At 37.1% G+C, this 27835-nt stretch overlaps 3 protein-coding genes and 1 pseudogene across 10 annotated transcripts; 3 read left to right on the top strand and 1 right to left on the bottom strand.

Annotated features, from left to right (window-relative positions):
* LOC137726974 (putative carboxylesterase 12 pseudogene) lies at positions 1–1506 on the top strand (annotated as a pseudogene). Its single transcript, XR_015962983.1, has one exon. The product of XR_015962983.1 is annotated as a putative carboxylesterase 12 pseudogene (transcript).
* Positions 1507–8493: 6987 nt separating this feature from the next.
* LOC137723850 (B3 domain-containing protein Os01g0234100-like) lies at positions 8494–11487 on the top strand. Its single transcript, XM_068463006.2, has 7 exons — positions 8494–8672; positions 8756–8821; positions 9297–9334; positions 9436–9607; positions 9702–9908; positions 10339–10420; positions 10524–11487. Exons 1-7 carry the CDS (start codon positions 8583–8585, stop codon positions 11135–11137), a joined length of 1269 nt encoding a protein of 422 aa, XP_068319107.2. The 5' UTR covers positions 8494–8582; the 3' UTR covers positions 11138–11487.
* A 493-nt stretch (positions 11488–11980) lies between these two features.
* LOC137726754 (B3 domain-containing protein Os01g0234100) lies at positions 11981–15232 on the top strand. Of its 7 annotated transcripts, none has more exons than XM_088694768.1 (6): positions 11981–12293; positions 12867–12907; positions 13026–13161; positions 13290–13496; positions 14007–14097; positions 14199–15232. In XM_088694768.1, exons 1-6 carry the CDS (start codon positions 12120–12122, stop codon positions 14903–14905), a joined length of 1356 nt encoding a protein of 451 aa, XP_088550894.1. In that variant the 5' UTR covers positions 11981–12119; the 3' UTR covers positions 14906–15232. The 7 variants fall into 7 exon arrangements, with proteins under 7 accessions (XP_088550894.1, XP_088550892.1, XP_088550893.1 ...); XM_088694766.1 differs by having other exon boundaries at positions 11982–12293; positions 12861–12907; XM_088694767.1 differs by having other exon boundaries at positions 11984–12293; positions 12861–12907; positions 14202–15232.
* A 2355-nt stretch (positions 15233–17587) lies between these two features.
* Positions 17588–26573, bottom strand: NQR (ARP protein (REF)). The gene is made up of 18 exons (XM_068463920.2): positions 26202–26573; positions 25417–25590; positions 24791–24972; positions 24033–24138; positions 23776–23852; positions 23602–23689; positions 22708–22897; positions 22034–22160; positions 21381–21461; positions 21157–21258; positions 20883–20978; positions 20542–20616; positions 20090–20209; positions 19259–19387; positions 18624–18701; positions 18329–18415; positions 18113–18199; positions 17588–18005 (listed from the first exon to the last, which is right to left on the bottom strand). The coding sequence occupies exons 1-18, from the start codon at positions 26254–26256 to the stop codon at positions 17955–17957; spliced, it is 1905 nt and encodes a 634-aa protein (XP_068320021.2). The 5' UTR covers positions 26257–26573; the 3' UTR covers positions 17588–17954.
* Positions 26574–27835: the final 1262 nt, after the last annotated feature.

Raw genomic sequence — 27835 nt, 5'->3', positions numbered from 1 at the left:
GCCCTCATTGAAGCCAACATATGCATGACTTGCATAACACGAAACGCAAATTGTTGGAATGATCACCAACCGGATTGTTGATAGAATCTAAAACGTAGAATCCACCACGTCCACCCACCAACATATTTCAACTGTCTCCACAACCACAAGAAAGAAAAATGCCTACAATCTCCATACTTGTGTTAATTTTTCTCCTCTCTTTCGTCACGCCGAGCATGAATGATGAAATAGCGTATGATTTCTTCCCCTTCATGAGAATATACAAAAATGGTACAATTGAGCGTTTCATGGGTAAACTAAAGGTTCCTCCATCGCTCGATCCCAAAACTGGCGTGCAATCAAAAGACGTTGTGATCTCACATAAGGAAAACATATCTGCAAGGCTTTACCTCCCCAGTTCCACCACCAACTCAGCCCACAAGCTCCCTCTTCTTGTCTACTTTCATGGAGGCGGCTTCTGTGTTGAAAGTGCCTTTTCTCCAGTTTATCACAACTACGTCAACTCCTTAGTTGCCATGGCCAATGTGGTTGCTGTCTCTGTTGAATATAGGCTTGCCCCGGAGCACCCTCTGCCTATTGCTTACGAAGATTCATGGACCACTCTCAAATGGGTTGCTTCACATTTTGATGAAAACAACTCTGAAGAGTGGTTGAAGAGATATGCAGATCCAACGCGTGTGTTTTTCTCTGGTGACAGCGCTGGGGCTAACATAGCACACCACATGGCTTTAAAAGTGGGCACAGAGGGCTTAGCTGGGTTCAAGCTCAATGGGATAGTCTTGGTGCATCCATTTTTCTGGGGGACAGAACTTAGTGGGGCAGAGTTAAAAATGCCACCAATTGTAAGACTATATATGGTCGGTCTGTGGCGTTTTTTGAACCCGTTGAGTAGTGGAACCGATGATCCACTTTTCAACCCGGTTAAGGATCCGAAACTGAAGGACTTGGGGTGTCAAAATGTGCTGGTTTTTGTTGCTGAGAAAGATTCGTTGTATGATAGGGGAAGGTATTATAGTATGGCACTGAGAAGGAGTGGATGGAAAGGGGTTGTAAAGGTATGGAAAACAAAGGAGGAGAACCATGTATTCCATTTGCTCCAACCCACTAATGAAAAAGCTGTGGCCATGATGAAAAGGATTGTTTTGTTCTTCAATTAGGTTTTCTTGCCATGGCCTCTAAAGCAAAAAAAAACTTTAGCTGCAACTGGTATATACAATCATGTGTTGCTCTAGTGTGATAAGAGAGAAACACTCATGGTTGTATACAATTGGTGATAGTGTAAGAAAAAAGCTTTCGTTGTTTTTCTCTCGGTTTTGTGCAAGTACCCTTACTATGGAAATAGTGTTGCACTGCAGAGCGTTTAGCATTCTGTAAGTTTGGTAGGGGGTCCCAATCGTCACTTCATATGTAAATACAAAGTTTTTAACTTTATGTAAGAAAATAAGCATGTAACATAATTTTTGTTGATTTCATAATTTTGCTGCAATGAAGAGTTTGATTGATCAACTGTATTTGTAGGCGCATGCTGATTCCGCTCCAAGTATATATGGACCAAAATTTTAGTTTTGGGACTAATTTCAACGCATTTTTTTTTCGATATATACATTTTTGACTATTAAATCGAATAAAGTAAAAATCAACAGACAAAATCAACACAGTATGCACATGAAAAAAAATGATGTACAAATGATTTCCCTTCATTTTTATGTTGTGCCTCTATACATTCGACTTTTATGAGAATTCTTGTAAGAAGTGAGTTAATGTTAAGAGTTAAATCTCTCCATCGAAGTGGTTGGATTAGGTTTCTGATTAACCTCATTATTTCAATTCAATAATAAAAAAATAAAAAATTCTCATTATTTCTGTCACATCCCGGCCCGGGGCGGATCACTTCCCGGGCCCGCTCCACCACCGTAGCACGATATTGTCCGCTTTGGGCTTACCATTCCCTCACGGTTTTGTTTTTTGGGAACTCACGAGCAACTTCCCAGTGGGTCACCCATCATGGGATTGCTCTAGCCCTCTTCTCGCTTAACTTCGGAGTTCCTACGGAACCCGAAGCCAGTGAGCTCCCAAAAGGCCTCGTGCTAGGTAGAGATGGGAATATACATATAATGATCACTCCCCTGGGCGATGTGGGATGTCACAATCCACCCCCCTTAGGGGCCCGACGTCCTCGTCGGCACATTTCCGGCCAGGGATTGGCTCTGATACCAATTGTCACATCCCGGCCCGGGGCGGATCACTTCCCGGGCCCGCTCCACCACCGTAGCACGATATTGTCCGCTTTGGGCTTACCATTCCCTCACGGTTTTGTTTTTTGGGAACTCACGAGCAACTTCCCAGTGGGTCACCCATCATGGGATTGCTCTAGCCCTCTTCTCGCTTAACTTCGGAGTTCCTACGGAACCCGAAGCCAGTGAGCTCCCAAAAGGCCTCGTGCTAGGTAGAGATGGGAATATACATATAATGATCACTCCCCTGGGCGATGTGGGATGTCACAATCCACCCCCCTTAGGGGCCCGACGTCCTCGTCGGCACATTTCCGGCCAGGGATTGGCTCTGATACCAATTGTCACATCCCGGCCCGGGGCGGATCACTTCCCGGGCCCGCTCCACCACCGTAGCACGATATTGTCCGCTTTGGGCTTACCATTCCCTCACGGTTTTGTTTTTTGGGAACTCACGAGCAACTTCCCAGTGGGTCACCCATCATGGGATTGCTCTAGCCCTCTTCTCGCTTAACTTCGGAGTTCCTACGGAACCCGAAGCCAGTGAGCTCCCAAAAGGCCTCGTGCTAGGTAGAGATGGGAATATACATATAATGATCACTCCCCTGGGCGATGTGGGATGTCACAATTTCAATGTATTGTCAAATTATTATAAAGGAAGGGAATATAAATTCTAGAGAAGAACCCAATTCTCAAAGCCAACTTCGTTCACCAGTAGTTTGTCGTTTCCAATTTTCAAATATTAATATACTATAGATGTAAAATTGAACGAGTTAGTAATCATTAGAGAGAGTTGAGAGAAGGGAGAGCCTGAAGAGCAAGGAAGAATTGACGGCGTTGCAGATCACCGGTGCCGACGAGAGAAGAGAGGCGGGTTCACAGATGGAGGTAGATTTAACTGGGATTGTGAATTTTGTTTTTACCATTTTAGTTTTTTAAGAAATAATGATTTAAGTTTTTAATTTTATTTTCATATAAAACTAAAAATAAGAAATCATATTTAAGTTTAACACATGACAATTTATGAGTGCCGTGTAGTGCCACTCAACATCATCCAATAACATGTCAAGCTCCACACAATTTTTTTTCCATCACCACTCTATCGCCCTGCCGTTGTTGGAAAAAGAAAAATTAAATTTAGAAATGGAGCAACAAGCAAACCGAAAATAAAAGCTAGAACTTGAACTAGTTCCCTCCCAGTCCCAGGCTCCCAGGTATGTGCCATGCTATCTATCTGTTTATTAAGTCTTTGTTTTCCTAATTCCCTCCGAGGAGGGCTTGGATTCCTTTTTTTTTGACTTTTTCCTAATGCCCTCCCTCCCAACATTGAGATTTGAATTGATGGGTTTAATTGGTTTTTAACAGTAGCAATAGCATGATGATTAATTATGAAACAATATAATATAAACAAGAATTAATTATCAAATCTGAGAAGAAAAAAAGGAAGAAAATGTACGTACCTGGATCACTTTAGCTTACAAAAGTTGAAATTCTAATTGCCAAACTGTTGACAATAAATCAAGGAGAAAAGCAGATCGCTGCAAGAAGGGAAGGAGTAGGTTCGATCGGGAAGGGAGGACGAAATCGTCTTCGGGTGGGGTCCGGGGAGATGATATGCACCAATAAAACCAAATTCTTTTAAGATTTGCAAACCGGGGTGGAGGACAACAGTTGCCAACTCAACGCAGCTCAAGAGTCAAGACAGAGCAAGGGTTTTAGATTACCACGGGTTTAAATCTTAATTTTTCAACACGACAACATTTATTCAAAAGTATTCTCGGTTTATTACCTTAAAATTTTATGATTTTTAAATTTTCATACATGAAGTTTTTCTTTTTCATTCTCATCTTGTACCTAAAGTGAGAATTTGGACACTTTCAGTTTTACCTTATTAATTTGTCACCTCACATTAATTTTGTTATGTGTTTTAAATAAGTTGTGTTTAAAGTTATTTTCAATTTTTCACCACTGTTGGAACCAAATTCATGCAATCTTTTGACGGAAGCGATATTTAGTCGAAATTGCCCATGAACTTCGGGGAGAATGGAGTTGATTGGGGGTGTGATTGAATCCATGATCTGATTGTCTACATATCTTCGGGAAAAAGAATCAAATCACTGGTGTAATTCTAAGAAAAGAATACGTATGACGTGTGCTATATCGGAATAAATCATTGACGAATATGTCTTGGCTTAGGCGTGTAGGAGAGATGAATCTCCACGAACGAGTCTATGCTTAGACGACATCGTATGTGAGAGAGATGAGCCTATGTTACACATATATGTGATGATCGTAAAGAAATATGAGATTAAGGATATGATCAGAGAGAGTTCCGATAAATATCCAGTTTAGGATATTTATAAAGATTTTAAGAGAGTAGTTCTATTAAATAGGGAGACTTTTAGAGAGTAATCCCTATTAAATAGGGAAAAAGATTTTTAGATTGTAATTCTAATATCGATTGTTCGAGAAAAAAAAAATGTAAAAATATTAAAAAATAAAAAAGGAGTGTAATCCCTGTTAAACACTCATGGTATTTAGGAGTGGTATTGGTACAATTACCGTACCAAAACTCATGTATCAATTACCATACCAAATTTTTTATATAACAAAATCTAATACTATTACCTTGCCAAACTTTCGGTATACCGAATTTCGGCATGCCAAATAGTTTGATTGGCATAATATGATAATGGTAATTATCTCTCTGTCTTGGGCCAAAATTTGATTTTTTTTTTTTTTCCCAACCCAATTCAAGGCCCAAACGTGTTTTGGCCACTCTCTTTGGGTTTCTAAAACTTTTTAATTTAATTATGAGAATTTCATAGAAATTCATTTAAGAAAAAAGAAGTAAATTGATGGGAAAATTGCTGAAAGAACCCAACATCCCTAAAAAAACTAGTACAAAGATTCCTAGATTTCATCTCTACATTCTTTAAAATTGTACGAAAATTAACTTGATAGACAAAGCCAAGTAGAAAGACAACCCAATTTGATGAAGGAGAAGGTGAGATGCACTGCGGAGAGAGAGAGAGAGTGGCCAGAACGGAAGCCACGGAGATGAAGTCTATGGCAAGATGAGTGAAAAGATGAAGTCGCAACGGCAAGAAGGCTTAGGTTTTTTTTTATTGGGAAAGTAGTGGTACGGTACAATATACTATTGGTAATGGTTTTGAATACCATTATCGTACCGAAAATGTGTGGTACAGTAAAATACTGTACTATTACCAATGGTACAAATTTTTTGGCACAACTTTGGTATGGTACAGTTGGTAATTCGGTTGGTATGGTTATTTGGCATATCCACCCCTCATGGTATTTACTTCTTATATATATAAACATCAAACTCAAATAAACCACTATGGAAAGCCTTGTTTGATAACTACTTAGTATTATAGTCCAGCGTTATTTTTTTTCACTTGTAAATAATGTCTTATGTTCAAATCTCAGAAATAGCGAATTTGCAACCAATTTATTTCTCCTCCCTCTTAGTGTAAATATCATGTATTTGCAAGGTAAATAATCTTAAGTACTTAATAATTAAGGGTCCGTTTAATAACCCTTTCGTTTTGAGTGTTGGTTTTCTCTTAACAATTTATTTCCCCTCCCTCTTAGTTTGATATTGTTGTGCTTTTAGAAAAATTGATTTTGTTGTTATGTAAGAATAAACAATAAAATAAAGTTATTGAGTGTTTGGTAAACTTTTTTTTTTTTTTTTTGTAAAAGTGATTTTAATAAAAAATAAAGTGTCTGAGCGTTTGGTAAACTTTTATGTAACTTGTTGTGAATATGTTAAATGACTAAAAATATATATGATATTTAATGTGATATAATAATTGTCAAAGAGAATAATCTTGCCATTTGAAAATTTCATTAAACAGGCACTGACTACTATGCTTTGAAAAAAGAAACACTTTGTTTAGAAGCATGATAGACCATGCTTCTGTTTTTCTATGTTTTTCTGCTGTTATTGACATCAGTTTAAAAAATAAAAAATAAAAAATAAAAACATTTTTTTGTTTTACCAAACACATTTGATGTTCCAAATTTTTAATAAGCTACTTTTTTTTTTTTTAAAACACCACAATCCCAAACCAGCCCTTAAACTTGTCCTCCATTTTGGTTTTCACTTTTCATTATGACTGTCATTCAATGTACATGTCCTATAAATTTTGTGTGTACTTTCTCAATATCTATAGCACAAAAAATGAAAAAAATAAAAATAAAAACCAAATGGAAAAACCGTGCCCTCTCTAAAAAAATCCCAAATATCTAAAAGCCTCCATGCCGTCGACCCCTAGCTCAAGCTTGGGGTTGGCGGTAGCATAGTGCCCACCCCTCCTCGCCCTTCTCCCTCTTCCCCTTTCTTCCTCCCTATCCCTCCATTTCTCCCTGTTTTTTGGTTCTCACCCTTTCCTCCAACTCCCCCCAGTTTTTCCCTTCTCCAAACCACCATGGTTGGTGATTTGTATTTTCTTTTTATGCACTTAGAATTCGGTTATTTTTCGTTCTGAGCATTTTGTGTCTCAGGTTGCCCTGAGCTTGGTCTCAATTTTCCTTGAGTTTGTCTCAGATTTGCTTTCTATGCCTTGTTCCTTTCCAAATATCACTCTTCATCGTGGATCTTCAACCATCTACTATTGCTGCTCGGTTCGTTGAGTGTCTCCTCCTGAGTTCTCATCCGAAAGCGCACTTTGGTGGTTCATTTCCCGTCCCTCTTAGTGTAAATATCGTGTATTCGTAAGTTAAATAATCTAAAATACTTAATAATTAAGGGTCCGTTTAAAAACTTTTTGTGAGTGTTGATATTCAATTTTTATTGTTGAGATAGAGCAAATATATGAGAGAGTTTTTTTTTTTTTTTTTTTTGAATAATCGATATTATCTACGCTAATGAGAAGAGGGATGGGTTTATGAGAGATTTAAAACTTGTCCTAAATTTTGGTTTTCAACTTTCATTATGTCTGTCATTCAATATACATGTCTTATAAATTTTTGTGTGTACTGTCTCACTATTTAAAGCACAAAAAAAATAAAAACCAAATGAAAAAGTTATCAGACGAGCCTTAGCTTGCATTTGACAACCGCTTGATTTCCTCCACCATTTGATTTGTTGATTTGAGTTGTAGCATATGATTTTTTGATATATTTTCTGTTATCCTATGTACTATCTTATTGTATTTAATACAACATCTTATTCAATAAAAAAAATATGTTGAACCATTTTTATTCCCTTTTACATATAAGCAACGTAGATAGGAAAAGGGTTTCACACACCTTCCACAAATGTAACTCTTTTGGAGCAAACAAATCTTACGTGGCACTTCAAATTTAGCAAAAAGCAACACTTGAACTCTCTTGGATGCTCTTATTTTTCCTCCCACACATTCTTTCAATTTTTTAATATTTGTTAACTCTTCTATTTCTTTGTCTTTATCTTAGAGATGAGTAAGAGAAAATAACTATTAAATATTTTAAAAATGCATATAAGAAGTAAACTTAGGCGTGTTAAACTTTGGAGCATGAAATGTATAGCATGTCAGATACTTGAATACAAATTGCATTGCAAGCAAGATTTGGCAATTTCTCTAAAAATGGTGTAAATCCTATATTTTGGATATTGACAAAACCTTCCCTAGTTAAGATATCTAATTATGTAATTCAGTTGGTGTACCTTATGTTATGAACACAAATTGCATTGCAACCAAGAACACGTACTCTGTTCTGTTTCAAATAAAATATTTTCCCATGCAGAATTACGAGATTGATTTAAAACATCTCGCTTTAGCGTTCTACTTGCATGTAAATTTAAAAAAAAAAACATAATAAAATTTGAAATCCCGTCAGGACAACTGCATCTTGACATCACGTGATTGGTTTAAAATACCGACGTGATTTTTAAGGGAACTTTAACAAAAAGTTCTCCGATACTGTTCACTTTAACGAAAAATCACATTTTTACACTAAAAAGTCAATCCTGGTACTATTCATTTTACCTTTTATTTTGTCATTCTCGTTCAAACTCAAAGTTTTCAAACCCTGTTTCATTAATTTTCCTAATTTTTAATCCTCCACTCAAAATCGCTTGTATAAAAAAAATTAAAAAGGTTGAATGGTTATTTCCTTTTTGGTAAGTCAAAATATGCAGTATGGATATGTCTCCCCAACATTCCCTATTATATTTTAAAATTGGCTCCATATTTTGAAGCAAGATTGTTTTGAAATTAAACGGTCCTTTTTTTTTCCCCTTTCTCTGTACACATCAGTCTTTCTACATCTACGCCAATAGTAGAGAGAGAGAGAGAGAGAGAGAGAGAGAGAGAGAGAGAGAGAGAGAGAGAGAGAGAGCCCATGGAGGAAGCAATGGTTATTCTTCAAGACCAGAAACAGAGCTCCTCTTACCCACTGCTACAGCTACCGCCGCAGCCTCCGCCGCATAAGGTCCACTGTCTCTATTTGTTTCTCTCAGATATGATTTGGGTTTTGCTTGTAATCTGAGTATTTGACCGTTTGTTTGATTGCAGGGTATGAAAACCGAAAAGCAGTTTGGACAAAAACCTCCATGCTTTCAACCGACGACTACAAGCAATGTGAGAAACAATAACATGTTAATCATTTCCTCCGATTCTGTATTGGGGTTTTGTTATTTCCGGTTTCGAATGATTACTGTTAACTCTGCAATTTTATTGAAAATGTTAATATTTTGAAGCTATAAGCTTTTTGAAATGGGGATTTTGATAGAATCTCCTTCATCTCAGATGGCTATCAGACGGTAATGAAGTAAAATATTCTGTTCATGTTTTGTATGTTGTAAGGGTATGCTAGGAATCGTGAAAGTCATGCCAAATTAGGTAGAAAAATCAAAATGGGTCATAAAAAAATTGATCTGTAGCTACGCATTGAATCAATCATGCGGGCAACGAAAATCTAGTGTCGTTTTTAGGCCTGTAGCGCTCCTTAGCGAGATTCAGAGCACCACATTCTTGTAGTTACAAATATGGAATTTCCATTTCTTGTCAGTATACACTGAACTAACTGAAATATCTTGCGAGTTCTTGAATACAGGTGTTGAATGCTAATGCTAATCCCATGATGTTTAAATGGTCAGTGAATTTTTAGTTAACTTTTTAATCTGCTTTTAAGTATTGATATTATTTGTAATGGTTATAAAGTAACGCTGGATCCTCAATTTTTTTCCCAATAGTCGTAAACGAAAGGCCCCTGTAAGAGTTACAGTAGAAAGCTTATACGATAGTTCCCAAGCTCAGTCTTCTGTTTTGGAAAGAGCAAAGAAGATCGAAGCAAGCCTAGATCATAAGTTTCCTTCACTACTCAAAGTTATGATGCCGTCAGAAGTTTCTGGAGGATTCTACCTTGTAAGCCTCACTCACTCTTGTCAACAATTTGTGCAGTTATATACATTGACTAATTAGGATGATATACTTATTTGAACTGACTTTGGTTTGGCAGAATCTTGCTAAGAAATTTTGCAGTGAATATATGCCAAAACAAGATTCAATGATTGTTTTGGAAGATGAAAATGGGAAGGAATTTGGAACGAAGTATCTTGTGGAGAAGGGTGGACTGAGTGGTGGATGGAGAGGGTTTTCAATTGCTCACATGATAATGAAGGGAGATGTTGTGATTTTCCATCTAGTCACTCCTTTCAAATTTAAGGTAACTGATGGACCCTTCTTGAAATTTATGTGCGGATCCTTTGTTCCAAGTTCCATTATGTAACATATAGTTGAACTTGACAAACTTGGAAAAGAGAAATCATTAAATTGATCATAGCCTTGCAACCTGAATCCTGTAAATCAGAGTTGCTATAATGTAGAACTATAGAAGATAGATCTCGGGGATGCCACTATGGTTGTGAAGATGATGAAAATGTTTATCCTGTGGTTTAAGGAAAAAGGGCAAGATAAGTTGGTAAGTGTACATTTTTTTGAGTTTGCCAAATTTTGTTTTCTTAAATTTAGATGGGTTTCCCCTGAATGGAAATTTTGAGAAAAAAAGGATAAGATCTATAACATTTTATTGTTTTGAGGCACTACTTCTGAATGCGTACGAGACACTCCATTCTTTTGCTACCTACTTGTTGCAGGTATATATCATTAGGTCAAATGAAGTGAACTGGAGTCTTCCTCTTATGAGGGTAGATCCTCCCATCAGACAGATGGATACCGGTAAGTTGTTTCAAAATTCATCAAGTTATGTGTGGCAAGTGGCGTCGCAATCATAAACAACTCTTACCTTTTCTGATCCTTACATGTGATTTAAATCACGCAGGAGGCTTTACTGCATGTGGAAAGGAAGAACGTGAGAATTTGGAACCAAATCCGCAGGAGAATGCAATAGTCTATTATACGGACTCTGGTCCAACATCAGATCAGTCTGGAAATGACGGCGAAGATGTTGGTTCCAAATTTCTGGATGGTCTTAGACTTTCAGAGTCTGTTGTCACTTTTAAAGAAGTGCACTGTTTGGACAACTTTAACGTTCAGGTCAACGGTTTAATCATAAACTCTGAATTTTCGAAATACGTCCTGACCAAGTATTATGAGCTTTGCTGCAGTCAGAACTCCTTCCTTCATGAACAACTTCTCGAGGGTCTGAACAGCAAACTGATTGCCGGAGTAATTTCTGAGACAGTCAACATTGCAGATGCCATCAGGGCCTGCAAGATCACTACCCCGGAAGATTATCTTTCGACTTGGGATAAGACTCTGAAAGCCTTTGGTGATTTAGGCATGAATGTCCATTTCCTGCGTGCCCGCCTGGACCAGCTTACAAGTCTTGCTTCAAAATCAAAAAGACTAGAGGCAAATGGTTTGGAAGCGAAAGAGGCAAATGGTTTGGAGCGGGAAATTCTGTTCCAAGAAATGGCTAAAGCCCCTTGGTGATGAGAAAACTTGAAAGAATCTGGTTACTCTTTTTGGGTATAACTTAAAAGATATAATGCCAAAGCTAGGTGAGGAAGAAATGCGCATCTTGTGCCGTTATCGCTCAGCATTTTGGGTTTTTAATTTTATATAGGCCAGTGCTGCAGAGATTTTGGGTAATTTCTCTACAGAATTGTGTGCTTTGGAGGCATCAGTAGCTAGTCGGGAGGAATGTTTTACCTTGTGATTTTCTCTTTGGCAATTTCCAGCATTGGAATGTATGATATAGAACCAATTGTGATTTGTAAGATCAAATAACTCGGTCAATTTGTTTGTCTATTCTATTCAACTATTACATGCTACTTCAGTTATATCCTCCTCCGTTCGATTATAAATTTCAATATTCAGCCGTATTGTTGCTATTAAGATACATTGAATAGATCCATTATTCACATTAGTGAATTTTTCAATGTGATCGTAACTTGATTACCATGTTATAATATTACCCCCATTCACAGTAGGTCGCAAGACAACAAAGGCTGTGAAAACTTCCTCAAGACTTGAAGAAATTTTGGAGTTCGGCATCTGAACCACGTGTCTATGCGGCCCAAACATAATAAAACCCCCATACCCACCCCTAGCATTAAGACTCACTATTACGCTATGTAATGTCCCCACTCATGTCCTCTCAGACCACCTCCATGGCCCACCACTAACTGGAGTTCCGGACGGAAGAATTTCTCTAAAACTTGACTGTCAAAGAGTTACAGTTTCTAGTTCCTACTGCAAAAGTTTGAACATTACACACCCATGCTCATCCTTTAAATATGTTTGGGAGGGCATTGTAGTAGTATTTTATAATTTTTTGGGGAAGTGGAATAGCATTATGTTCCCTTGAAAATGGCTAGAAAATTATTGTTGTTACCTGTATGGTTCCCAAAATGCCCCTATTATGTTTGAATTCCATTAGGCAGCCTCTAGCTCGAGTGAGTGACAAAAGTACATGGAACGGTCTTTTCATCTTTTCCATTATTCACTCTTTACCTCCATAACCATAAAGTTAGAGAGAGAGAGAGAGAGAGAGAGAGAGAGAGTGTGTGTGTGTGTATCCATGGCCATGGCTGTTCTTCAAGACCAGAAGCAGAAGCAGAGCTCTTCTTGCCCACCACCACCTAAGGTCCTCTCTCTCTCTCTCTCTCTCTCTCTCTCTCTCTCTCTCTCTCTCTCCCCGTGACATGTAATATGTTAACGGGTTTTCCTTGGAAGGTGAGTAAAATGTGAGTGTTTTGTTTACTAATGATTTTGCAGAGTCTGGTGAAAGCATTGTGAGAAAACCTTATATTATATATATATATTTATTTATTTATTTATTTATTCATACAACATATTTATATTGTGTTTTTGTTCTTCCTATTTTGAGTTGCATGCAGTCTGATTAAGATTAATTATTTCAAGCAATAAGCTTTTTGAAATGTTTTTGGTCAATTTCATAAACATGAGCCTCCTTACAAAGAAATGAAATATGTTCGATGATTTAAATGAAAAAAATTACAAAAAAACTAGTTTGGGAAATAATTTCCGCGCACACCTTCGAATTAGCTGGAATTTAAAAAACAAATGTTTTTCCAAGTTGGGCTGGGGCTCTTGTTTATTTTCTGCACATCTTTGTTGTATGCACTTGAACTAGTGAGCAATTTAGTTTCTTAATTTCTCCACATATTCTAACACGAAATAAATTTTTCAGATACAGGTAGTCAGTTGCAGTAATGCTAATCCAAATATGCCTGAAAGGTCAGTCAGTCAGTCAGTATATATTTAATTTACATTTTTAATCTGCTTTTTATTTGTCGAAATTGTTTGTTTTGATTGACTGTGAAGTAACACTTGATTCTCAATCTTTTACCGTTAGCCGTAAGCGAAAGAGAGTTACCGTAGCAAAAAGCGTATATGAAAGAGCAAAGGAGGTTGAAGCAACCCTCGATCCTAAGTTCCCTATCCTGCTCAAAGTCATGCTGCCTTCTCACGTTGCTGGATGTTTCTGGCTTGTAAACCTTAAGCTCTCACTCATTCTCTTCACACTTTGTGCAGTTATATCAACTTATCAAGGCCTGTATTGTTTGGACGATGTACTTATTTATATGCACTCGCTTTGGTTTTGGTTTTGGTTTGGCAGGGTCTTTCCAAGAAATTCTGCTTTGATCATATGCCAAAACAAGATAAGACAATTGTTTTGGAAGATGAAAATGGGGATAAATTTGAAACTAAATATCTTGCGCAGAAGGTGGGACTGAGTGGTGGATGGAGAGGTTTTTCAATTGCTCGCAAGCTACAGGAGGGAGATGCCGTGATTTTCCATCTGGTCACCCCGTCCAAATTTAAGGTAGTAACTTGTACCTTCTTGGAATGCTTGTGTGGAATCTGGATATCTTTTCTTGTTTGATTGAGTATTTACATTAGATTACTTCAGTTAAAACTTGACGAATTTGTTATAAAAAATACTATGCTAAAAAATTGGTCAGTACTCTGCAAACCAGCAAGCCAAAGATGTTCTCACTGTAAAGCATATAGAGAAGATAGATGGTAGGAAGGCCGTTATGATTGTGAAATTGATGAGAATGTTTGGTCTGTGATTCAATGAAATAGGCTAGGAATAATGCAGTTCCTTGGTAGAATTTTGAGCTTGTCATTAAAATTTCTTAACAGTAAGCGAGGTTTCACTTGAACGGAGGTTTTAAGGAAAGGATATAGATTGATTCTTCTGAGAGATGAATTCGTAATGCTTCTTGAATGTGGGCTGCCAAGCATAGTATGTAGATATTTGACTGCTTTGAGATTCTACTTCTGAAACTCGTACTAACCACTAAATCCTTTTGTTGCCTACTTCCTGTAGGTGTATATTATTAGATCAAATGATTTAGACGGCATGGATTCCAATATTGACCCTTTGAAATTAGATGCTTCTATTAAACTGGCGGATACTGGTAAGCTGTTTTGAAATTCATCTAGTTATTTTGCTCACAGGCTTGAAAATCATAACTATTACTTCTTTGGCCTCACTTATCATAACTATAATTTAATTAAGCAGGAGATGTTATCGCATGTGAAAGGGAAGAGAGGGAGAAATTGGAAACTATTCCAAAGGATACCGCAATAGCCTTTGCTTCAAAGTTTGGTTCGATATCAGATCATTCTGGAAATGATAGTGAAGATCGTGGTTTCGAAGTTCTGGATGGACTTCAGCTTTCAGAGTCTAACGTCGCTTTCAAAGAAGTGAAAAGCATGGAGAACTTCAATGTTCTTGTCAATGGTTTAAACATAAATTCTGAGTTCTCAAAACACCTTCTGACCAAGTACTATGATCTCTGCTGCAGTCAAAACTCGTTCCTCCATGAACTTCTTCTCAAGGGTCTAAACTGCAAACTGGTTTCTGGAGCAATTTCTGAGACAATCAACATTGCAGATGCCATCAGGTCCTGCAGTGTTACTACATTGGAAGGCAATTTTACCACTTGGTATAAGACTTTGAAAGCCTTTGAGGGTTTAGGCATGAATGTCAGGTTCCTGCATACCCGTCTGAACCAGCTTGTAAGTCTTGCTTCAAGATCGAAAAGATTTAAAGAGGCTAGACTTGAGAAGGACCAGGCGGAAGAAGAAATGAGGAGCTTGGAGGCAAAACTTTCGGCAGTAAAAGATGCTATAAATATGCTTGACTCTGAGATTGAGAGTCTAAACACGAGTTTGGAGAAGCTTGAGCATATGTTCCAAGAAGTGGCTAAAGCCCCTTGGTGACGAGAAGACTTCAATTCCTCTGGTTCTTATTTTGGTATATATCAAGGTTTATTGTTCAGAACCAGAACTGTGCCAAGCTACGTGGTGAAGAAGCGTTTTGTGGTATGATCTTCGATGCTTCTGTAGAGTCCCACTTGCGTTTTGTGTTATGGTCTTGGGTGTTTCTGTGGAGTCCCGGGCACATCGATAGATTGACCATCTTTTGTATAGACATCATCAAGGTAGTGTTACCAAGTAGGGAATCTGGTATTCTCTTTTGTACCTTCCAGCTAACATGGGAAGATATGTATGATACAGAGCCAATTAACGTAAACTCTTGTCTCAAAACTATCCAATTTTTACTTTCTTATCATGAAAGTTACCTGTTATCTCACAATACAACTCTCTTCAAACACAAGTGGTTCTCGCTAGTTGAAAGAGCAAAACGATGACCCAACACTGGCTGAGATGTAAAAAGGAATTAAGAAGTGACAACATTTTACCGTACAAATGTTATAATCGGAACTGTTCGTTCTCTATATCATTTATAGAAATGCTCATTTAGTTATTCATGTGAGATGACAAACTTGGGGTTGTTGTATCATTTCCTTGGAATGGGAATACTCCAATGTGAGCATGGAATTTTTATAAAGCAGAAGAAATATGCATTGTCTTTGTTGCAAGCTTGTGAGCACACCTTTGAAATTGAAAAAACGAGGATGGAAGTGATCCTTCTGATGAAACTGTGTATAGGCAAAGCTGCTACTAAATTACTAATTGGATATTGTGGTAGTGACTGGAGTGGGGATGAATCTGATATGAAAACACTTTAGGCTACACTTTTTCATTTGGTAGTGGCATATTTTCATGGGCCTCTGTGAAGAAACATAGCGTAGCACTTTCAACACCTGAAGCTGAGTATACGAGTGCAATTGCAGGATTTTTGAGAGGAACAAACCGAGGCTAGTCCATTTTAGTGTGACAACACCTCTGCAATAGCAATAACAAGGAACCCTGTGTTTCATCAAAGATCAAAGCACATTGCCAGAAGGTACCATTACATAAGGGAAGCACTGTAATCAAAACATAATCCACTTGGGGGGCGTTTGTTGCGCCGGACTATCTCGGACTGGATTAGCTTCAAGGACTAAGCTGGACTAGCTTAGAATAGACTAAACTGGACTAACTTAGTGAAGCGTTTGGTGCAGTATTGGACTAAGAAGCTGGATAATAACAAATTCTAATATTATTTTATTTAATAAATAAATTATTAATATTTTATTATGATCTTATCTTTTTCTCCATCTTTTCCTACCATTTCCGTCCGACTCTTTTCCTCTTCTCTCATCGTCCCACCCTCTCCCTCTTTTTTTCCTCTCAGACCTCTCAATTCATGTCTCCTTCTCATTCCTGGTCAAACTCCTTATTGATTCCAGTCTCTATTTCTCTGTCCTCCCTCCCTCTCTAGCTATACGTTGTTCGAACGGAACCTCACGGCTCCAATTTTCCCGACGAGTTGCAGGTTTCCCGATGTGTTTTTTGGCCAACCCTCATTAAATTGGATGAAGTTAGCACCGCCAAAAAATTCATCACCATCCCTGGACCGAGATCTTAGCTTTGCATGCTCGAATTTGTCATGGATTTAAAGAAGCCCAAACAGGCCGAGACTTCCAGGCCATTTTCCGGCCACATTCGACCACATTTTGGCCTCGATTCAAGTAAAATCGTAATCTTGTCACTCCCAGCTTCAATTTGGTATATTTTATATGTAAGTTGGTTGTGAAATGGATCTGAAAGAGAGTCGGGAAGTTAATGATTGATCTAGGTGACCAGCAATGACGAGGAGTCTGTCGAGAGTGGTCGTTGAGCATGACAAGGACGAGAAATAGAGGATAGTCTTAGCTAGTCCCATGGTTATTGGGGGGTCTCACTAAGACCTCTTAGTGAAGGGTTTTGTCCATGTTAGTCCCCTTTAGTCTCATTAATGTTAGTCCCAGCATGGAACAAACACAGTATTGGACTAATAGCTAGTCCAGTCCAGTCCAGTCCGAGTTAGTGAGGGCAAACAAACGCCCCCTTGGTTTACTACAAGTCAGAGAACAATTCACCAGGGTTTGCTTGTTCCTGAGGTGTGAAGCCTAGCAACGGCTATATTCACACCCATCGTGCTCTCTTTGTAACAGAATTGAGAGAGTCGTATTCGATTTTGGTTTCCTTCTTCTTCCTCCTTCATTCTCTGCAACTCTAAGATCACAATCTCAGTGATTTCTAGAATTAAATCCAACTAGAATTCAAGCTAATCAGCTCTGAAAACACTAACACGAATGGCGGAGGGAAGCGGTTGACGACGGAGCTGAGGGGGGTGAACTACGGATGTATAACATGGATTCAAAACATTCATGATCGGGATGTGAATGAGTCGAAATACTTATCCCTCGGTCTAATAGTAAACAATCTCTCTGAGGATTGTAAAAGATGTTCCACTAGAAATAAAGAGTCGTCCTGATTGTCTCTCCTTTTCTTAGGGCTTGTGTTTGAATGTGGGTGGATGTATAGTTTTAAGAGTTTTTAAGGGGAATTTCAGTGCTACTATCTGTAGAATACTAGCATTGGAAAGAACTGGAAAACTCATCCCGATATTCTCTTGTTTTTAAAGTTCACAATTGCACCTCGTGACAGGCTAAATAACGATATAAAAAAACGTTACACGATAAAACTTTTTACGGTGGTATTCCACTTCATAAGTTGGGATCTCGGGAATGGCAAATTCACAACCAGAAATATTTTTGTTCTAAAAAATATTCTTATGGGGTAGACTGCATCCAACACCACCACCACTTTATTCTTTGGGTCCGTTAAATTTTTCCACACATTGTTCGGAGTGAGCTGTGTACCGCTTTTGTGATATCTTCTATGGCAGACGAACTGTAATGATCTTTGGCTAGCCTCATTCGACAAGAGCTGCGAATGTTATCGGTGCCCTCCAATATTCTTTCTCACCCTCGAGCGTTTGCTGCTCGGAAAGGAAAGAAAAATATGCCTGGGAGGCTACAAGACAACATCCATCTGCTCATAATCGTGACGTTTGTTGCCTAAAGGATGGATCGATGCAAACGACAACCTGTGACATTTATTTAGTCGCAAGGAAAAAAGGCATTTAGGGGAAATTGATTTGTCACACTACCACATCGACAGTGAGACAAGTAAAAGATAGGACAGATGAATTACCTTCCCTACGCTTTTACCGGAATGGAGATACTCCACAGCATCTGCAGCCGAACGGACGCCCAGAAACTGTTTTGGGTCTAACGAAACCTATAAAAATGAGCGCATAAGATACGATTAGGAGTATCATCAATTTAAAACCTAAGTCGTCCTAGGATAGAGTACAGTAAATTATTTAGGTGAGTGAAAAGGTTGAGCAAAGATAAGTAAAATATTGACCTTCAGCTTTCCCTTGGAGAAAAGATGAACTAGTTTATCCAGATGTTCTTGCCAAAGGTGACTGTATTGCACTAGGAAGAAACCAGCCTGAAGATATGAAATTTGTTAAATAAACATTTGCTACTATTGATGAATTCACCGAAAGATATTTGAATACAGTTTCAATTCTCAAAGCAGTGCAATAGATCCTGTGAATGGATCAACTAATGACCCGATTATAGTATCCCAGCGACAAAAACAGTTGAATTGAGAGAATACTCAAGGAGTGTAGTTTAAGTATTCAGCAGCTACATACCACAGTTTGGCTTTTCGCTAAAATCTTTTCGCAAATTCCAGGATAGTTTGACGGCTTCCACCCATGCTCTCCTTGATACTGTGACCATAATGAATCATGTCAAAGGAATACTAAATCCACCAACATCAAACACAAGAAAATTCCTCAGCAGACAAGAAAATCCACATAATTGAATTTAAACAAAATCCAAATCTATAGAAATTTGAACAAACAAGGAAAGTATTTTTTTTTTTTTACCAAGTCAAGGGTATCCCAAAGGCTTCCTAGGCCCAAGGACTGTTAAAACCGAACAAGGAGAATATGTTTCTAAAGCTGAGCCTGTATATCCCAGAAATCTTTTACCAGCCCAGCATATGGTTAAGACTGCTAACTGGAGCTTGCACTGATTTTTACCATTAATGGCGGAGACGGATGTGTCTGTTGGACTGCATATGTTGATATACAATTTACATAATTAATCCTATCAAATTTTCTATTAATATTCATACTATTACTACATATTTGCACATAACCTAAAATGAAAATCGAAACAAACCTTTTGGTATATTTCAATTTTCTATATCAAAGTCGGCATATCAAGTGTCAAGAAAGAAAATTATATTCTAGTAACGTTTATGCTTGCATGAATAAAGAACCTGAGAAATCATTCCGATCACAATGAGTCGTCCATAGACCGCAAGAGCATTCAAGCACAAATCAAACATGTCACCACCAACAGACTCATAGATAATATCAACACCTTTGGGATACTCCTTCCTTAGAACCTGCAAAATTGAAAGTTATCAATTAATGGATTGCATTGCTCCTTTATCTCCATCAGATTCAAAAGCATTTAGTTCTTTGTGGTGGCTGTTCCTTTATTCCTCCAAGACGTGCGTGGATCCATGTTATAAAGTGAATTCCATTTAGCTCAATTTAAACCTAAGAAGTAGGGATGACAAAAATGTGTTTTGACATTAGCGAGTGTTCTGACTGCATTACCAAACCATCTTCAGTAACGTATGTAATTTGGAGAAGGAAAACCTGATAAAACTCGAGAACCATACAAGCTTATGAGTCTATGACCTATCAGTCAAGGTTACTTCAACAAAATGGAAGAACTAGATTGGCAATTACCCAGTGCCAGATAATGATTGAGTCAGATTAATTCTATAATCTAATACCAACTGTAATAAGCCTCCTAACTTTGTGAAACTTGGGTGTTTGAGTTGGTAGATTCAAAATTGTACTGATCTTAAGAACATTGCATTTCATCACATGCTTAAGGTAAATATTGATCTGAGGAGTCTTTGAAAATAAAAAGCACTAAGCAATCGGTATAAGAAGATATCGATACTATTAGCTGGATTACTTGACATATTGCATCACATCAAAGAAGTCATGAGTCCTTTTTCAGCTGAGAATTCCATCAAATACAACTAACGAAACAATTTCATAAATAAAGGGAAAAGATTAAAAAGGCATACAGTTTTGACATCTTCAGCTTTATAGTCAATGACTCGATCAACCCCCAATTCTTTCAAATGCTTTGCCTTTTCTGCACCTCCACAAGTTGCAACCACAGTATTTCCAGCAAGTTTTGCAAGCTATGCACATAAAGGACTACTAAGAGTAGTGTTTGAGCGAAGAAAGACAAAGGTTGGCATCATAGAATGTCAGAATTAAATGGCAGGACAAAACATTTCGATCAATATGCACCAAATTTGGTGGGCTTTCAGGAGATAGAGGATGGGATTTTTTGCCCCAGAATTCCATCCCCTTGTTGATGTCAACGAGTTTGACATACTAAAACATTGGGTATGTATCGGCAACATTTAGACAGTGAATACACTGATATCACAAATAGCCATACACCCTGTGGAATCGAACAAAAAAACATGCATATAAGAAAGAGCTATTTCCACATTTGAAAGCAAACCTGGACTGCAAATTGCCCAGTCCCTCCAGCAGCAGCAGTGACAAGAACTACTTTCCCAGATTCCATTTGTCCCGCCTAGATGCGCACAATAAAAAAAAGTGTCAGACGAATAAAAATGTGGTGTCTCATTGAATAATTTAAACTATTAAAAACAACGAAGGCTACAAATAATATTACACACAATTACTAGAAAATTATTAGAAACTCCACGGGACGTTATCATTGAATAATCACCTAGGATTCAGCCAAAAAAAAATACAAAATACTGATACAAAAACACAAGTGCGCTAACATTTTTTGAACTACACATAGTTTTCCGACCACACACACACATATTTAACCTTTTCTAGAGCGATTGATGCGGTCAGTCCTGAAGTAAGCATAGCGACAACTTCTGGATCTGGTCTTTCCACAGGAAGGATGTGTTTTGAAGGTACCTAACCAAGTTGAAAGCTCATCAAATAACCTAGTTATTGATATTATAAAGAAATATATGAACAAAAATATAATAGAATCATTTAGTATCATGAATTAGTGGAAACTTGGAAACGTCTGACATTAAAAATGAAAGACCATCTCAGTAAACATAGAAAAGATATTCTCCAGATAGTGTACCAACGTGAATTCTGCATAACTTCCAAAAGTCATGATTGCAGCAGGAGTACCAACTTGCAAGTTAGTAACAAAGTCCCCTACTGCTGCAATTATCCCCACAGCCTGCAACAGTGAAACAGTTTTGTCAACTAGACATCACAAATAGCAATAACCTTAACTTAAACATTTGTAAACCATCAGTGCACGAGTGATTGTTATGTCAAAAATTATAAATTGTCCTGCACCTCAAAACCGCAATCAAATGGAAGACGGGACTCGGTATCTTTGGTTTTGCCACTGAAATAACGTCCTGAACTGTAGTTTACCTATGAATAATAAGTCCTTGTTAGAGCATATATTATTTGCTTTACAAAAGGAGACAGCATCTTCAATATCATTATACTTGGTAAACAATTATCACATAATTAAAAATGCAAGAACAAAAGTATTTAGACTCCTTAGATTGTTCCCCAGCCCCATCCCATCTTATTCTACCAGAGCATCCCTTCTCTGTATAATTAGCACTTTTTCTCATCATAGAAGGTGATGCAGTCCCCCCACGGCAGCCTGTGTTGTGCATTAATTCAGTCCATTTTTGTAGACTGTAATCCAGTCTTGGGACCATGCCAAAGCAACTCCCATAGAGGCTGCTGCCTGGCCAAGTAATCATAAGCCTTAACTTTTACTCGCTAAAACACCTGATGGGACACTTCCCCTGGCAACTCATCATCCAGTATATCACTAAGTTCAGTCCAATTTTAATCATGTCTCAAAAGAAAACGTGCATCATAAATAAGAAAGAGCAACAGATATTAGCCAATACAACGTTTGATAGCAAAACATAAACTATGAGAATGAAAACTTAGAATCAATATTTCAAGGAGAGTCAGATGCTTACATCACTAGCATTGACACCAGCATATATGATTTTCACAAGAACACTGTGCGGTTCAATGGGTAGTCTCAATGGTGCACGCACTATGGAGGTAGCATTACGAAAATTGTGACTCAAGGTGTGAACAACTCTGAATAAAAATAACTGTTATTAGCTAACAAAAACTAATAACAAACCACTCGCATTCTTTCAAGAGATAATTTATGCTTGCTTCTGTGACCTAATGTTAAACAAAACATGAGAAAGATTTGAGCAGATAACAATTGAAACATGAAAGGAAAAGTTTTGAGACTACAATACCAAAGATATAATTTGTAGCGAGCATTTTACACACAAGCATGGCAATGCATTTAGAAAGTTCCTCTTTCTCAAAATTTCACAATCAAAGGATATTTGTAAGCCAAGTGCGGAAAATGGATACAATGACCAGAATTATGCAAAGCTTCATTTTCTACCTATACCAATAAAAGTCATCATTTGACAGACATTTAGTAGGAAATAGTCTACCAACTTTACCCAATATCATAATTTTGTTCTCTTATACAAGCCAAATTCAATTTATAGATTCACAATAAGATAAATCCAACCATACATTATAGTATATGGTAAAGCACCTAAGAGCTGATATCTTTCTGAAAAAGAAAAAGGGAAATAATGTTTGATGCATTATTACTCACAATTTCTCAAAACTTTCTGGAAGTTGAAAATTGAAAGGAGCTTCTACCACAGCTCTTTTCCTCAAACTTGAACGGCGAACCAAGTATTTTGCTTCTTCTGCGGGAGTTGGCCAATATTCCATGCCTCTTCGATTTGTAATCCATAGGCATGAGCCAGCTTTACTCTCATCAGTAATAAGCTCAAAAGCACCTACAAATACAATACAACAGCTTGGAACTTGAGAACGTATATGAAAATTATAAAATATGATTGATCTATCAGTGATTGCATGATTCGAGATGAAACCTTTATTTAGGAATAAACATGGAATTTTCTTAAACCCAGAATTTTTACATTGTGGGCCAAACAATGTCCAAGAACCATGTCAGTCAGATGGCACACAGCCGCATATGCTAAAAGCTAGAAAACCTCCCCAATAGCCCTGCTGAAGGTTTTGACATTTGACTTCATAGAGTTGAGTGGAAAAGGACTAACTTTGCAAGTTACAGACAACAGAACATTTCTCAAAACACCCCTCCCAAACTATGGGGCTAAACATCACTCCAAAATTAAAAAATTGAAAAAAAAAAAAAATTAACAAAACAAAATAAAAGCCATAATTTGAAACAAGCAAAGTATCCATAACTTGAAAAATGCATCGGTTATCTACATGGGATCATCTAAAGCTAATAAATTAGACATAAAAAGCATCATTGTGGCTATACAACTGTTTTTGCAGATCAGCATAAAATATTTCTTGATTTTTTTTTCCATATAATAGGGTATTTTACAATTTGAGTAAATCCTTGACCATGAGGTCAAACAAATCTAATACCTATCACTAAAATTTACAATCGCAGATGATTACTAGAATCACAAACTTCTTCAAAGAAAAGATTTTAGTAACGCATTACCTTTTACCACCATTTCCATGGACACATAACCGTCCATTAGACCAATGAATTTAGAACCCACCTTTGAGCCCATCTCAGTTTCAACAAACTGCATCAAATACGTAGGAAAGTGTTTTACTAAAATATTCCTTTGCATTGTGGCTAATATCAGTTGAATGTAAGTTACTATCTTACTTCAGGACAAAGCACATTGATGCGAATCCCTCGACGTTTGTATGGAACAAGAGATCTGGTAAATTGAACAACCCCACCTGCAAAAGCATTGTCTTATGATCAATAATGTATCAATGAAAATATTGCTGACAATATATATGCATGTTAGGTGTACTTTAGTTTATCGGTATCTGCTGATACTCAAAGAAAAGGAAAAAACTGACCAAAAGAAGAGTTTTGGAGAGCAAATCCGGACAAAGCTAGTACAAAGAACAAACCTTTGGAGCCAGAGTAGATTGGATCAATATAGAGTGGGTAAAGACCTGAGGCAGACCCCATATTGATAATTACGCCAGGCTTTTTCAAAGCTTCCATAGTTTTAATCTGTTTGGAACATAGTTGATTCATTAAGACACTAATGTAGTCAACAGAGGTAAAATACCTTATGGCTCTCAATTTTCTTTCCTGAGATCAATAACGAAGACAGAAGAAAGACGCAGAACAGTTTATCATCACTTCAATAAGCCTAAATTGAAAGTCTTTTAAGCAAAATTCAGAGGGAGTAACCCATTATTTAACTACTGGGAAGAAAATAGGGACCACAGCAAAAGGGGCACAACATAGAAGAAAAGTAGAAACGTGCAAGACTAAAGATGATTCAAAAGGTCTCTCTGTCAGTAAAAAAATGGTGAAATGTTACCATAGTCTTCATAAACTGATGAAACAGCTTATCTGTCATTTATTGAAAGGCTTCACAAAATCACTTTTCAGTCCATAACAAGTGATTATTTTTTTCAATAAAATAAGGTAATAGATACCACTGGTGGTATAATGGCGTACTGAAATTGTATAACATAGCATAAGGACCTTCATGAATCAACAAAAGATATTCCTATGTTATGAAGATAGGAATGACAATATATCCCCTCAGCATTATCAATTAAAATTTGTTTGGAAATGATCATTGATAGAATTTTTCGGTTTTCAAAGACCTAACAAGTATGTCAGGAAAAAAGAGTCAAGATTCAAAGCATACCGCAAGGCGAGTGCAATCAATAACTGCCACCAGATTCACGTTAATTGTTTTCCTCCAGGTATGAGTACCATCGGTTTGATCCTTATCAAATGGTGTGAAAGTACCAATGCCTGCACTGTTTATACAGATATCCAATCCTCCAAATGTTGCTAAATGCTTCTCGAACGCAGCAGTTATATCTCCTGTCCATGACATAAAAAATAATGTAACTATCTGAAAGGTACCATCTGATTCCAAATTAATATAAAAGCCATATAGGATGATCGAGAAGATAACCTCTTCAAGTTTTAAGTTCGTGAGAGTGAAATGCAGATGCATGTGCAGACTGGTAATCACAGAAACACGACTAAAAACAAAACTGGTTTTCTTTGATCTTCTTTTCTATATCAAAATTCTTTTAATCATGGCTCAATAGACTCTCATGAAACATGTATGATATTTTTTGGCCTCCCTGTAGAATGTTTGGTGTGTCATTGTACAGAGTAAGCATGCTAAAACTTACAAATAAACACAGTTCAAGCAGAAAGACAACATCACATGTCTTAGTTCTCAAATCTTAACCATACAATATTAACCTTCAGTAATTCCAATCATTGGCAGGACGGTTGTACAAACTGTTCACTCACCTGTATTTGAAACATCGCATTTTACAAACGCAGCAGACGGGAAACCTAAATTGGAGTGGAACTTGGCATTCTCCTTCTGAACAAGGGATGCAACTTCCTTCCCTCTTTCTTCAGAGAAATCGACGACTGTCACAAATATTCCCTTTGCTGCCAGAGCTAAGCTCAGAGCTTTTCCTACACAGAAACAGCCCACGGAATCACTAATAAAAAACAGCTAGCATCACGAAAACAATCATATTGCTAAAGAATTTGCGAGTCTACAATGTAAGTAAATTGTGTATGCACTGGGCTAGCGGTTGCGTTAAGAATTGGCCTGGATTTGAAGGCCTAGTTTGGTGTTTACGATTGGATTGGATCATTGGAATGGAAAACCCACTATATCCAAGGTAAGTTAGAATGAAGAAATGAAAAAATTATGTCCAACTTGAAGGTATGAGATGGATTACTCTTCGAGAAAACTTATCCATCCCAATTCCCCGTGAAATGGGAGGATTAGAAAACATAATTTCCCTTAACGTGTAATCCCCTCAAATTAAAAAATGGTTCACCTCTACATTCACCATAACTTGAATCCAACGGATTATCCAATCCAATCCTCGAGACCAAACAAAGCCGAAACGGATTTGGACATTTCAAAAATCAAATTCTTTGTTCTCGTAAATTTTCACAATTCCGATTATACATACATACATAGATACATACATATATATACATATACACACACACAGAGTTAAACCAATACTCGTGTTGTTAAATTTGATGAACGTAAAAGTGAGGTGGTTCACCGATTCCGGAGGCTCCGCCGGTGACTAGAGCTGAGAGGCCTGCTTTTAGCTGCATTTCTCTGTTCGGGTTGACTTCTGAATTTGATCCGGGGATTAGCGATTCAGATAAAGCAGAGGGTGCGTATGGAGAAATGAGCAAAATAATTCGACTTCGGTGCTTCTTTTACTGCCGTTTCATTGCTTTTCTCGTCGTTTCTTAGTGGCGCGATTTGTTCGGCAACGGACAAAGGGACAAAAGGGAAGGAAGGGATGGCCGGCCTCGGGAGGAGGGAATTATCTATTTTGCCCAGTTATGTTTTTTTTTTTTAATTACAGAAAGTTTAGTGCAATGTATTAATATAAGATTTTTGGAGGGAATGTAAATGACAATTCGCTTTAAGTTTGATAGATTTATTCGAAGATAATGTCTGTCTAATTTTTGGGTTATATTATATTTGCCCGGTGAACTTTAGGAATTTTTCACTTTGACCCTTCAAACCTTTTTCTGTCTCCCACTCAAGTTGAACATTAAACTTTAAAATGTATGTGAATAAAGACAATAGTGATGTTTAATAAAAATACGTAATACTAAGGAGACCAAATTTTTACACCAAATGATGTTGATGTTGATTATTGCATTATTGATTAACGTGCTTATTTTCTTTTAGTAATACATCATTTGATTTGCAAATTTGGTTTAAAAATGTGATCTCCTTATGACTACTTATATATATGAATCATGTCTCTTGAGTTTGATTTCTATAACACCACTACTACACCATTAGTATGAGTTCAAATATTTGATCGATCAAATATACACATAAAACAATAAGAAATAGATTAACTTTGAACGTAAACTTAGATAGGTAGTTTACACAAAATGAAAAAGCTTAACAACCAAAATATAAAGGGTTTTATTAGAAATGATCCTTGAAATTAACCAACCTCATTAAGTTGGATCATGAAATTGAAAATCAATTAATGTAGTCTCTGAAAATAGGTATTGCAAATCAATATAGTCTTTACAATTCTGTCAAAAAATCTATTATGTTCTAATGTGGCACATAAGTGGATCCACAAGTCTAATTAAATGTTGTCATGTAGATTTAAAATATTTAAATAATAAAAAAATAATTTTTATTTTTATACAACTAAAACTTAAAAACTTTTTTTTCCACTTTTTTTTCAATTCTTCTCCAAAACCTAGATTTGACCTCTAATTTTCTGGCTGCCGTCTTCCCCAAACCAGCACCCTCGTTTGCTTCCCCATTACCTGTATTGAAAAGACTTTCAATCTTGATTTTGTTGCTTTAGCAAAAGCCCCATCAAAACAAAAGTTTCCCAAAATCTCTATCTCACCAAGGTTTTCAAACCCAACTGCAATTTAGAGTTGATAAATTTGGGTTCAATCTGTTTAAATGTAAATGTTGATATATCTGTTAAGAGTTGTTTCATGGTTACAATAGGACTCTTGTAAACTTTGTATTATTTATACGGTGAAAGGAATGAAGGAAATCATCAGTTTCATAATACTATTTCTCTGCATCACATACTTTTCTACAAGCTTATTTTTTTTGGGTTTTGTTTTTTGGATGAGAACCTAACAAAAAGCTAGGAAGAAAAGAATGGGGAACCGGGTCGATCCAAGACCAAAT

The sequence above is a fragment of the Pyrus communis genome, chromosome 5, assembly GCF_041283825.1.
Source record: "Pyrus communis isolate YQ-2024b chromosome 5, ASM4128382v1, whole genome shotgun sequence".
Lineage (NCBI taxonomy): Eukaryota > Viridiplantae > Streptophyta > Magnoliopsida > Rosales > Rosaceae > Pyrus > Pyrus communis.
The sequence above is the reverse complement of the archived record's forward strand: the minus strand, read 5'-3'. Positions and strand labels throughout refer to the sequence as shown.

Coding starts and splice junctions, on each gene's coding strand:
- LOC137723850 (XM_068463006.2), top strand. CDS start 8,583: ATGGAGGAAGCAATGGTTATTCTTCAAGACCAGAAACAGAGCTCCTCT. Junction 8,673..8,755: donor CGCAGCCTCCGCCGCATAAG/GTCCACTGTCTC, acceptor GTTTGATTGCAG/GGTATGAAAACCGAAAAGCA. Junction 8,822..9,296: donor AACCGACGACTACAAGCAAT/GTGAGAAACAAT, acceptor TCTTGAATACAG/GTGTTGAATGCTAATGCTAA.
- NQR (XM_068463920.2), bottom strand. CDS start 26,256: ATGCAGCTAAAAGCAGGCCTCTCAGCTCTAGTCACCGGCGGAGCCTCC. Junction 20,210..20,541: donor CTGGGCAATTTGCAGTCCAG/GTTTGCTTTCAA, acceptor TTATGTGCATAG/CTTGCAAAACTTGCTGGAAA. Junction 18,702..19,258: donor TGATCGGAATGATTTCTCAG/GTTCTTTATTCA, acceptor TTATGGTCACAG/TATCAAGGAGAGCATGGGTG.
- LOC137726754 (XM_088694766.1), top strand. CDS start 12,120: ATGGAACGGTCTTTTCATCTTTTCCATTATTCACTCTTTACCTCCATA. Junction 13,162..13,289: donor TTGCTGGATGTTTCTGGCTT/GTAAACCTTAAG, acceptor TTGGTTTGGCAG/GGTCTTTCCAAGAAATTCTG. Junction 14,098..14,198: donor TATTAAACTGGCGGATACTG/GTAAGCTGTTTT, acceptor AATTTAATTAAG/CAGGAGATGTTATCGCATGT.